Consider the following 12,659-nt stretch of genomic DNA (forward strand, 5'->3'; position numbering starts at 1 on the left):
TTGAATTTCGCGCTTTACAATTTCACCGGATGTTGTCGAAGCTGGAACAGGTTTTAAGATAGCTAGCTGGGACAACCACATTTCACAGTAATGGTAAATACATTGGACCTAAATAAAGTAACTTTCAGCAAAGTCAGAGCTAGTAGGCAAGAAAGTAAAGTGTTAGTTCAGAGGGTTAGTTCAGAGGGTTAGTTCAGAGGGTTGGTTCACAGGGTTGGTTCACAGGGTTAGTTCAGAGGGTTAGTTCACAGGGTTACTTAACAGTGTTAGTTCAGAGTGCTGGTTCAGATGATTAGTTCACAGGGTTAGTTCACAGGGTTAGTTCACAAGGTTAGTTCGACAGGGTTAGTTCAGAGGGTTAGTTCAGAGGGTTAGTTCACAGGGTTAGTTCAGAGGGCTGGTTCAGATGGTTAGTTCACAGGGTTAGTTCGACAGGGTTAGTTCAGAGGGTTAGTTCAGATGGTTAGTTCACAGGGTTAGTTAACAGTGTTATTTCAGAGGGTTGGTTCAGATGGTTAGTTCAGATGGTTAGTTCGACACGGTTCGTTCGACAGTGTTAGTTCGACAGTGTTAGTTCGACAGGGTTAGTTCAGATGGTTAGAACAGAGGGTTAGTTCAGAAGGTTAGTTCAGAAGGTTAGTTCAGAGGGTTAGTTCAGAGGGTTAGTTCACAGGATTAGTTCGACAGGGTAAGTTCGACAGGGTTAGTTCGACAGGGTTAGTTCGACAGGGTTAGTTCGACAGGGTTAGTTCGACAGGGTTAGTTCAGAGGGTTAGTTCACAGGGTTAGTTCAGAGGGTTAGTTAACAGTGTTAGTTCACAGGGCTGGTTCAGAGGGTTAGTTCGACAGGGTTAGTTCGACAGGGTTAGTTCGACAGGGTTAGTTCACAGGGTTAGTTCACAGGGTTAGTTCACAGGGTTAGTTCACAGGGTTAGTTCACAGGGTTAGTTAACAGGGTTAGTTCACAGGGTTAGTTAAAGGAAAAAATTGCTGTTCGTATGTCCAGAAGTTATTTTTGGTTAAAAGCAGCAACATTATGTACAAAATAAGTTAAAAACAATAAGTTACAAACAACGAAAAAACACTTGAAAAGAAACACAGCATGAAGAATGAGAGAGCGCGTGTGTTAGCAGGGGATTTCAGACAGGATAGAGAGTAGCCTGTGTGTTGGCAGGAGATTTCAGACAGGATAGAGAGTAGTCTGTGTGTTAGCAGGAGATTTCAGACAGGATAGAGAGTAGCCTGTGTGTTAGCAGGATATTTCAGACAGGATAGAGAGTAGCGCGTGTGTTAGCAGAATATTTCAGACAGGATAGAGAGTAGCGCGTGTGTTAGCAGGGGATTTCAGACAGGATAGAGAGTAGCCTGTGTGTTGGCAGGAGATTTCAGACAGGATAGAGAGTAGCCTGTGTGTTAACAGGGGATTTCAGACAGGACAGAGAGTAGCCTGTGTTTTGGCAGGGGATTTCAGACAGGATAAGGAGTAGCCTGTGTGTTAGCAGGGGATTTCAGACAGGATAGAGAGTAGCCTGTGTGTTGGCAGGGGATTTCAGACAGGATAGAGAGTAGCCTGTGTGGTGGCAGGAGATTTCAGACAGGATAGAGAGTAGCCTGTGTGTTGGCAGGAGATTTAAGACAGGATAGAGAGTAGCCTGTTTGTTAGCAGGGGATATCAGACAGGATAGAGAGTAGCCTGTGTGTTAGCAGGGGATTTCAGACAGGACAGAGAGTAGCCTGTGTGTTGGCAGGAGATTTCAGACAGGATAGAGTGTAGCGCGTGTGTTAGCAGGGGATTTCAGACAGGATAGAGTGTAGCGCGTGTGTTAGCAGGGGATTTCAGACAGGATAGAGAGTAGCATGTGTGTTGGGAGGAGATTTCAGACAGGATAGCGAGTAGCCTGTGTGTTAGCAGGATATTTCAGACAGGATAGAGAGTAGCCTGTGTGTTGGCAGGATATTTCATACAGGATAGAGAGTAGCCTGTGTGTTGGCAGGATATTTCAGACAGGATAGAGAGTAGCCTGTGTGTTAGCAGGGGATTTCAGACAGGATAGAGAGTAGCCTGTGTGTTGGCAGGGGATTTCAGACAGGATAGAGAGTAGCCTGTGTGTTAGCAGGACATTTCAGACAGGATAGAGAGTAGCCTGTGTGTTAGCAGGGGATTTCAGACAGGATAGAGAGTAGCCTGTGTGTTAGCAGGGGATTTCAGACAGGATAGAGAGTAGCCTGTGTGTTGGCAGGAGATTTCAGACAGGATAGAGAGTAGCCTGTGTGTTAGCAGGATATTTCAGACAGGATAGAGAGTAGCCTGTGTGTTGGCAGGAGATTTCAGACAGGATAGAGAGTAGCCTGTGTGTTAGCAGGACATTTCAGCGTTAGACATACAGTATGTTGAAACTCAAACTGAACAATTCAACCACTCGATTAGCATCTTCTCGCTACCGGAAGTTGGAAATTGAGTCAATCTGAATGGCTAGTTTCTGATTTAGTGACGGCTCTGCTGCGCCCTCGGTCACCCTCAGTAGGCCTCCTGTGGGCGTCTCAACTTCTATCATCTCCATTTTTAAGTCTCCACCTATTTGCTGTCCAAATAGTACTGGGGCAACATTTTGGACGACTTTTTATTAAGGGACACATACTTTACTGTAAATCAGTATTTTAGAAGATTGCACCTTTAGAGACTCCTGGAGAGTTTTGTTGAGAGACTATCGTCGTTACGGCCGGTATGCACTTCCAACAAAGGTTTAAAATAAAAAGTTACATGCAACCGAAGAAATGCCTTGTCTGGAAAGAATCTAAGTACTGATTCTGACCAAGTACGCATGCGCCAAATCCACCTCAGGTGGACCAGCAGCCAGGTCGACTGGTCCAGCAGCAGAACAGGTCGACTGGTCCAGCAGCAGAACAGGTCGACTGGTCCAGCAGCAGAACAGGTCGACTGGTCCAGCAGCAGAACAGGTCGACTGGTCCAGCAGCAGAACAGGTCGACTGGTCCAGCAGCAGAACAGGTCGACTGGTCCAGCAGCAGAACAGGTCTACTGGTCCAGCAGCAGAACAGGTCTACTGGTCCAGCAGCAGAACAGGTCGACTGGTCCAGCAGCAGAACAGGTCGACTGGTCCAGCAGCAGAACAGGTCGACTGGTCCAGCAGCAGAACAGGTCGACTGGTCCAGCAGCAGAACAGGTCGACTGGTCCAGCAGCAGAACAGGTCGACTGGTCCAGCAGCAGAACAGGTCGACTGGTCCAGCAGCAGAACAGGTCGACTGGTCCAGCAGCAGAACAGGTCGACTGGTCCAGCAGCAGAACAGGTCGACTGGTCCAGCAGCAGAACAGGTCGACTGGTCCAGCAGCAGAACAGGTCGACTGGTCCAGCAGCAGAACAGGTCGACTGGTCCAGCAGCAGAACAGGTCTACTGGTCCAGCAGCAGAACATGTCTACTGGTCCAGCAGCAGAACAGGTCGACTGGTCCAGCAGCAGAACAGGTCTACTGGTCCAGCAGCAGAACAGGTCGACTGGTCCAGCAGCAGAACAGGTCTACTGGTCCAGCAGCAGAACAGGTCGACTGGTCCAGCAGCAGAACAGGTCGACTGGTCCAGCAGCAGAACAGGTCGACTGGTCCAGCAGCAGAACAGGTCGACTGGTCCAGCAGCAGAACAGGTCGACTGGTCCAGCAGCAGAACAGGTCGACTGGTCCAGCAGCAGAACAGGTCGACTGGTCCAGCAGCAGAACAGGTCGACTGGTCCAGCAGCAGAACAGGTCGACTGGTCCAGCAGCAGAACAGGTCGACTGGTCCAGCAGCAGAACAGGTCTATTGGTCCAGAACACCATATCAATCTGTTGGTTCACCAGTGCCAAATGGAATGTAATACTATTTCATGTAAGTAGATTTTAATAGACAACATAGATTAACGTTTTTACCGTGATTGTATATTTCTAGATAGGTTTTATTCAGTGTATTTTAATTGCATTTGTAAGATTGCAGGAGGTGCAGAAGAGGTGGACTCTTGGAAACATATGGGAACCATGGGAACCATGGACCGCGGTGGCGGTGGCGGTGGTGGCCGGGGAGACTGAACATACGGTGGAGAAGAAGGTTTACCGGAATAAAGGATCTGAAGATTTCAACACATAGTGAACCCCAAAAAGACCGAGAGTGAAGGACCATCACCTGGTGACGACGTATTTACTTTTGTTTGAGTTGTCTATATCAAGAACACTGCCGGGCCCTGATCTTTTTACCGTGTTAACCTTCCGCGTAGACTGGCGGTTTGTGTTTGTATGTGTAAACCCTGATTTACCAAGATCATGGTGCCAAAACCGCCACAGTATGTGTCTGTGTGTTGTGTTGTTCATCAAAACCGCCACAGTATGTGTCTGTGTGTTGTGTTGTTCATCAAAACCGCCACAGTATGTGTCTGTGTGTTGTGTTGTTCATCAAAACCGCCACAGTATGTGTCTGTGTGTTGTGTTGTTCATTGTGCTGTAGAGCAGAGTATTGTACCGTCTCCCATTCTGGGAATTGCTCTTCCCATTACAAAGCAAATGCATGTTTTCTCTCTCCACAGCTGTGTATGAAACGACTCTCTCAATTCAATTCAATTCAATTCAATTGACTTTATTGACATGGCAAGTTCATTATTACTTACATTGTCAAAGTATACATATCGAAAAATAAAAATCTAATATATATATGTATATATATACAAAATATATATATATTTATATATAAATAAATGGTGGAACCAACAGCAATAATAATAGTAGTAGTGGACATGGGATTACCATTAACAGCAACTACAACAACAATATTAATCAGAACAACAATACATTAAAGCAACAGTAGTAGACCAGTGTCAACATGACTGGAGAAGACATATGACCTGGTATGAAAGACAAAACAAAACTAAGCTAAATGGGAAATATTATCAACATTACTTTGCATTTTTAACTGGCTGTCCCTCAGGTTGTGGCAGGAGGACACATATTTGGCTGCCAAAACTGCACATTTTGGCTTTTCACCCAATAAATATTTGATTTTTTCTTCATCTTTTATAGTTTCAAATTCTTTGTATTGAATTATAATTTTGGGAAAGAAATATGCTCTTAGGTCTGAGTATTTGTCACAGTGTAGTAGGAAATGCACTTCTGTCTCTACCTCTCCCCTGGAGCAGAGTGAGCACAGCCTGTCCTCTCTGGGCAGCCAGGTTTGTCTGTGACGACCGGTCTCTATAGCCAGACTGTGCTCACTGAGTCTGTACCTAGTCAATGTTTTCCTCAGTTTTCTATCAGTCACAGTGGTCAGATAGTCTGCCACCATGTACTGTCTGTTTAGAGACAAATAGCATTGAAGTTTACTTTGATTTTTTGTGGTGTCTTTCCAATAGGTTATATATTTTTCTTTTTGTTTTGTGATGATTTGGTTGGGCCAGATTTTCTGAGGGCTGTCCCGAGGCTCTATGGGGTTGGTTTGGGTTGGTGAACTGAGCCTCAGAACTAGCTGGCTGAGGGGACTCTTCTCTGGTTTCATCTCTTGACATTGTAGAGCTGTGTGATGGAATGTTTTGGGGTCACTTGTTTTTAGATGGTTGTAAAATTTGATGGCTCTTTTTTCTATTCGAATGAGGAGGGGGTATTGGCCCAATTCTGCCCTACATGCGTTATTTGGAGTTTTTCTTTGTACTTGCAAAACAGTCTTGCAAAACTCTGCATGCAATATTTCAATTGGATGTTTGTCCCATTTGGTAAATTCATTATTAGAGAGTGGACCCCATACTTCACTACCATATAGAGCAATTGGTTCTATAACTGATTGAAAAATTTTGAGCCAGATTCTAATTGGAATTTCAATTTTGATGTTCCTTTTAATGGCATAGAATGCTCTTCTTGCTTTGTCTCTCAGCTCATTCACAGCCATGTGAAAGCTACCTGTGTTGCTGATATTTAGTCCTAGATATGTGTAGTTTTTGGTGTGTTCTAATAGAACTGTGTCCAAATAGAATTTATATTTGTCATCCTTATTTCCCGACCTTTTTTGGAATATCATTATATTTGTTTTTTTTAGGTTAACGGTCAGAGCCCAGGTCTGACAGAACCTGTGAAGACGATCTAGGTGCTGCTGTAACCCCTCTTTAGTGGGAGACAGCAGCACCAGGTCATCTGCGTACAGCAGACACTTGATTTCAGTGTTGTGTAGGGTGATACCAGGTGCTGCCGATTCTTCTAATATTTTTGCCAATTCATTAATGTAGATGTTAAATAATGTTGGACTTATTGGGCAGCCCTGTTTCACTCCACGCCCCTGAGAGAAGAAGTCTGTTTGCTTGTTGCCAATTTTAACCGCACATTTGTTTTTAGTGTACATTGATTTAATAAAATCATATGTTTTCCCTCCAATACCACTTTCTATTAGTTTATAAAAAAGACCTTCGTGCCAAATTGAATCAAATGCTTTCTTGAAATCTACAAAACACGAGTAGATTTTGCCTTTGTTTTGGTTAACTTGTTTATCAATTAGAGTGTGGAGGGTGTAAATGTGGTCTGTTGTACGATAATTTTTTAGAAATCCAATCTGGCTTCTGCTCAGGACGTTGTGTTCGTCAAGGAAATGATGTAGTCTGCTATTTATAATACTGCAGAGAATTTTCCCCAAGTTGCTGTTAACGCAAATTCCTCTGTAATTATTTGGGTCAAATTTGTCTCCATTTTTATAGATTGGTGTGATCAATCCCTGGTTCCAAATATCGGGGAAAATACCTGCAGTGAGGATAATGTTGAAGAGTTTGAGTATAGCCAATTTGAATTTGTGGTCTGTATATTTGATCATTTCATTTAAAATACCATCAGCACCACAGGCCTTTTTGGGTTGGAGATTGCATAGTTTTTCCAATAATTCTTCTTCTGTAATTGGGGTATCCACAGGATTCTGATAGTCTTTGACTGCTAATTCAAGGATTTGTAATTTTTCTTGTATATCTTTTTGTTCTGGGCTCTTTGTTATATTGCTGTAGAGGTTTGCAAAGTGATTTCTCCACATATCCCCATTTTGGATAGCCAATTCCTCATGATGAGGTTTGTTTAATTTATTCCAATTCTCCCAGAAGTGGTTTGATTCTATGGATTCCTCAATTCCATCCAGCTGATTTCTAATGTGCTGTTCCTTTTTTGTTCTTAGGGTGCGTTTGTATTGCTTCAGTGTTTCCCCATATTGAAGGCGTATATTTTTGTTGTCTGGTTCTCTGTGTTTTTGATTAGATATATTTCTCAATGACTTTCTTAGATTTTTGCAATCATTATCAAACCATTTTTCATTATCTGTTATTTTTGGTTTGCTCTTATGCTTCTTTAGATTAGCCAAGGAGGCTAATTTGTAAAATATAAAGTTTATGTTCCTAACGGCCAAATTTACACCTTCATTGCTGAAGGAGAACGTTAAGGCTAAAAAGTTGTCCAGGAGAGATTGTATTTTTTGGCTACTAATTGCTTTTTGGTAGATGTCTGTACTGTTTGCACTCCATCTATAGGCTTGTTTAGTACCATGTAATTTATTGGGCCGTGATGCTTCATGGTTGGGTTCTGCTCTTCTCAGATACACTGTGATTTTACTGTGGTCTGAGAGGGGTGTTAGTGGGCTGACTGTGAAGGCTCTGAGAGACTCTGGGTTTAGGTCGGTGAGGAAGTAGTCTACAGTGCTGCTGCCAAGAGATGAGCTGTAGGTGTACCTACCAAAAGAGTCTCCTCTCAGCCTGCCATTGACTATGTACAGACCCAGTGTTCGACAGAGCCTCAGGAGCTGTACTCCGTTTTTGTTTTTCACTTTGTCATAGTTGTTTCTGTGGGGGTATGTGGGGAGGGAAAGGTTGTTGCTTCCTGGTAGGTGTTTATCCCCATGACTGTTAATAGTGTCTTGTTCTTCTGCTGTTCTAGCATTCAGGTCTCCACAGACCAGTACGTTGCCTTGGGCCTGAAAGTGACTAATCTCCCCCTCTAGAATGGAGAAACTCTCTTCATTGAAGTAGGGTGACTCTGAGGGGGGAATGTATGTGGCACAGAGGAAGACGTTTTTATCTGTCAAGATAGCCTCCTTGTTTATTTTTAACCAGATAAAGAATTCTCCTGTTTTGATCAATTCGATTGAATTAATTAGTTCAGATTTATACCATATTAGCATTCCCCCTGAGTCTCTGCCCTGTTTGATTCCTTTTAATTTAGTGGATGGTATGATTATCTCCCTATAACCTAGTGGACAGCCAGTGGAAACATCACCTCTGCACCATGTTTCCTGTAGTACTACAATATCAACATCATCAATTTCTTTCAGGAAGTCTGGGTTTCTGCTCTTTAGCCCAAAAGCAGAGGACTTCAATCCTTGTAAATTCCAACATGCAACGTAAAAAGACTTCATCACTTTTTTTCTTTTCTTTTCTTTACCTTTCAAAATGAGACAAACACTCACAATCCAAGAAGAACCATTAAAATAGGACTTTTCAATTAAAGTAAACTCTTATTTTGCAAATGTGATTTGTTTATAATTTAAGATAGAATTTGTGTCATGCCACTTGGGTGGATGTAGTGTGAGAATGGTGGAGTTCATGTGCTCATCTTACCATGACCCTCGGCCCATCACATGTGAGCATAGTAGACTCAGCATTTGTTTGATGTCACTCATTTGGTTGGTGGGGGCTGGGCCAGTTGCTCCTCTCACAGCCTGTGCGTAGCTCTGCCTGCTGGGCTGTGGCTCCTCCAGGTGTGGGTCTGCGGTGGGGGGCAGGGGGGTGGGAGGCCTCGTCTGGGTGGCTCTGAAGCTGGGCTGGGGTGGTCTGTGCTGCGCTGGCTGTGGTGGGCATTGAGGTTGGTGGTGCTGTGGTCGTGGCTGGGGGGTCCAGGGTGCTGGTCCGGGATGTTGTCTCGGTGATCTCGGCAGGGTGGAGATTGCTCTGCTGTTCCTGGGTGGAGAGGTCGGGCTGCGGTTTAAAGCGACGTCCTTGAGAGTCTTGGCAAGGATGGGGACTGTCTCCCTGTACAGGTGAACATGGTCATAGAGACAGTCCAGATCGAGGGTGGGATGGTGGGCCAGGTGTACATTGGGTCGCAGGGCACAGTCTCGGGATAGGCTGGCGTTTATTCTTTGGATTGTGGCAGGGTGGAAGTCCCTCCTCTGTAGAAGGGTTGACACTATGATTCTTGTGTTGGGGAAGATTGCGGAGGCCTTCTCAATCACTCCCCGTAGTGAAGTGGCCACCCTCTCCTGCTGAGCACGCAGGTCGTTGCTTCCGGTGTGTATGATTATGTGGCTTGGCGACCCGAGATGGTTCTTATCAAGCAGCTCCATGGCACTCTGCGTTGTTGGGCACCACACCTTTCTCGTTTTGTGTCTAGGGAAAAGTTTCTTCTCCTGAACATACTTCCCATTTGAGTCCATTAACAGGACGATGTCAGCCAGTGTTTCTTCTGGACTGGGGGGGGCAGAGGGGGGGCTGGTGGGTGTTGGAGCTGGGGTGTGGCTGGTCTGTGTCGGTGCCACTGTCAGTGGGAGGCTGTTCTGTGGGTTGGGGAGGAGGGATGCAGCAGCCAGGGCTGGGGAAGTCTGGCTGGTTGAGCTGGGTTCCTCTGCTGTGTGAGGGCAGGTCATAGGGTGGTGATCTATCTGCTCCTGCAGCCTGTCCTCTGCTCTCTTTCTCTCCTGCAGCTCCTCTCTTAGTGCGGTCAGCTCCTTATTGCTGCTCTGCCTGTCTTTTTGGAGCTCTCTCACCTCCTTTGTTAGATCAGCCAGCTCTCTCTTGAGTCCGTCTCTCTCTTGCTGAACCTCTTTCAGCTGTGTTGCAAGGCTGCTGTCCTGCTCTGTCCTCACCTTGGTTAGGAGCTCCTCTAAGGTGTGGTTGTCTGGTTGCTGTTTGCTCACGCTCTCCCTGAGCAGGACCACCTCCCCCTCCAGTTTGGTGAACTCATCCCTCATGGCAGCCATGGTGGTGAGGAGGGCCTGAGCCTGCTCTGCACTGAGGGGGTCGCTCTCCTCCTCCTGGTCGCTCTCCTCCTCCTCCTCTCTCTCTCTCTCTCTCTCTCTCTCTCTCTCTCTCTCTCTCTCCACAGCTTTGTAGGGAACGACTCTCTCTCTCTCTCTCCTCAGCTTTGCAGGGAACGACTCTCTCTCTCTCTCTCTCTCTCTCCTCAGCTTTGTAGGGAACGACTCTTTCTCTCTCTCCCTCTCTCCACAGCTTTGTAGGGAACGACTCTCTCTCTCGCTCTCCTCACCTTTGCAGGGAACGACTCTCTCTCTCTCTCTCTCTCTCTCTCTCTCTCTCTCTCTCTCTCTCTCTCTCTCTCTCTCTCTCTCCACAGCTTTGTAGGGAACGACTCTCTCTCTCTCTCTCTCCACAGCTTTGTAGGGAACGACTCTCTCTCTCTCTCTCTCCTCAGCTTTGCAGGGAACGACTCTCTCTCTCTCTCTCCACAGCTTTGTAGGCAACGACTCTCTCTCTCTCTCCACAGCTTTGTAGGCAACGACTCTCTCTCTCTCCACAGACTCTTTGCTGGTTTGGTTTTTGTGTGGGCAAATACATCTGTTTCCCTTTCAAATACAAATTATTATGGATTCATCCCAAATGATTACCTATATAGTGCACTACTTTTGACCAGAGCCCATAGCACTATGTAGGGAATGGGGTGCCATTCCGGTCAAAAGTAGTGCACTAAATAGGGAGTAGGATGCTATTCAAGATGCAGGCCAAGTGAAATGTCAGGGCGTCCAGACTAGCCATGTGGAGACAAAGAAGGGGAACCAGTCCGTTTCCAAGGAGGGGAAAAAAAGGTGGCAGGTAGCATAGCAGTTAATACCGGTGGGCCAGTAACTGAAAGGTTGCTGGTTAGAATCACTCAGAATTGAGCAAGGCACTTAACCCTTATTGCTCTTGTATGTGGCTCTGGATAATAGCATCTGCTAAATGACTAAAATGGACAGTAATGAAACTAGTCATCTTTTGTATTATTTTAAAAAGATTGAACCCGTTTTGTTAGGGTGGGTATTTATGGGAAGCACCTTTTTTTATACCGTTTACAGTACATTACTTTTGACCAGGGCCTATAGGGAACACACAGGGCTCTATTCAAAGTAAGTGCACTATATAGGGAATAGTGTCCCATTTGGGACACTGCCAGAGTTTCTCAGCAAGGGACGAGATATCTTGCCATTGTTAAAGGACACAATCATTAGTACTATGCAGACATTCTATTCATTACCCTCCACTAATCACTGAGAATAATTACACAGATAATGCATATTGCGATCAGCAAAATTAAAACTAAGGGCTTCTCTTTGAAAGCAGGAAGAAATTATGAATTCGTTGAAAAAATTATGAATTAGTTTTAAACCCGAGATTACGGTTTAAAACAATAAATCCACATTGGGGTGTATCCTCGCCGTTTAATGGGGATACTTGAATTGTTACCTAAAATTGAGTCCCAAATCTCACCCCGCTCCGTATATAGTGCACAACATTTACCAGAGCACTATGGTAAGACCAGAGCCCTATGGTAAGACCAGAGCCCTATGGTAAGACCAGAGCCCTATGGTAAGACCAGAGCCCTATGGTAAGACCAGGGCCCTATGGTAAGACCAGAGCCCTATGGTAAGACCAGAGCCCTATGGTAAGACCAGAGCCCTATGGTAAGACCAGAGCCCAATGGTAAGACCAGAGCCCTATGGTAAGACCAGAGCCCTATGGTAAGACCAGAGCCCTATGGTAAGACCAGAGCCCTATGATAAGACCAGGGCCCTATGGTAAGACCAGAGCCCTATGGTAAGACCAGAGCCCTATGGTAAGACCAGAGCCCTATGGTAAGACCAGAGCCCTATGGTAAGACCAGAGCCCTAGGTGAAATCTGTATTTTAATGTTTAAAGACTGTATTATACTGTATGTATATTACTGCTTACATTTTTATGGACCCCAGGAAGAGTAGGTGCTGCCTTGGTAGGAACTAATGAGGATCCATAATAAACCCCAGGAAGAGTAGCTGCTGCCTTGGCAGGAACTAATGAGGATCCATAATAAACCCCAGGAGGAGTAGCTGCTGCCTTGACAGGAACTAATGAGGATCCATAATAAACCCCAGGAAGAGTAGCTGCTGCCTTGGCAGGAACTAATGAGGATCCATAATAAACCCCAGGAAGAGTAGCTGCTGCCTTGGCAGGAACTAATGAGGATCCATAATAAACCCCAGGAAGAGTAGCTGCTGCCTTGGCAGGAACTAATGAGGATCCATAATAAACCCCAGGAAGAGTAGCTGCTGCCTTGGCAGGAACTAATGGGGATCCATAATAAACCCCCAGGAAGAGTAGCTGCTGCCTTGGCAGGAACTAATGGGGATCCATAATAAACCCCCAGGAAGAGTAGCTGCTGCCTTGGCAGAACCTAATGGGGTTCTAAAATACATTTTAATGCCAAAGTAGTACACAATATAGGGAATAGGATGTCATTTGGGACAAAGCCGTTGTATCAGACAGCAGGGATGAAGCTACAGAAAGCAGAGTGTCTCCCAGTCCTTTACATGGTAATTAAAACCTCTAAATTCAGCTCAGTAATTATGTTTTCTCAACGACGAGATGAGACACCTGCTCACTGGTAACGCATCTTTAGCTAGATTCCTTTCCTTACTCGCTTGAT

At 45.2% G+C, this 12,659-nt stretch overlaps 1 protein-coding gene across 1 annotated transcript; it reads right to left on the reverse strand.

Annotated features, from left to right (window-relative positions):
• Window positions 1-4,955: 4,955 nt before the first annotated feature.
• LOC139581781 (uncharacterized) lies at window positions 4,956-9,978 on the reverse strand. The gene is made up of 2 exons (XM_071411939.1): window positions 8,606-9,978; window positions 4,956-8,429 (listed from the first exon to the last, which is right to left on the reverse strand). Exons 1-2 carry the CDS (start codon window positions 9,961-9,963, stop codon window positions 8,426-8,428), a joined length of 1,362 nt encoding a protein of 453 aa, XP_071268040.1. The 5' UTR covers window positions 9,964-9,978; the 3' UTR covers window positions 4,956-8,425.
• Window positions 9,979-12,659: the final 2,681 nt, after the last annotated feature.

This window comes from Salvelinus alpinus, chromosome 7 (assembly GCF_045679555.1).
Source record: "Salvelinus alpinus chromosome 7, SLU_Salpinus.1, whole genome shotgun sequence".
Lineage (NCBI taxonomy): Eukaryota > Metazoa > Chordata > Actinopteri > Salmoniformes > Salmonidae > Salvelinus > Salvelinus alpinus.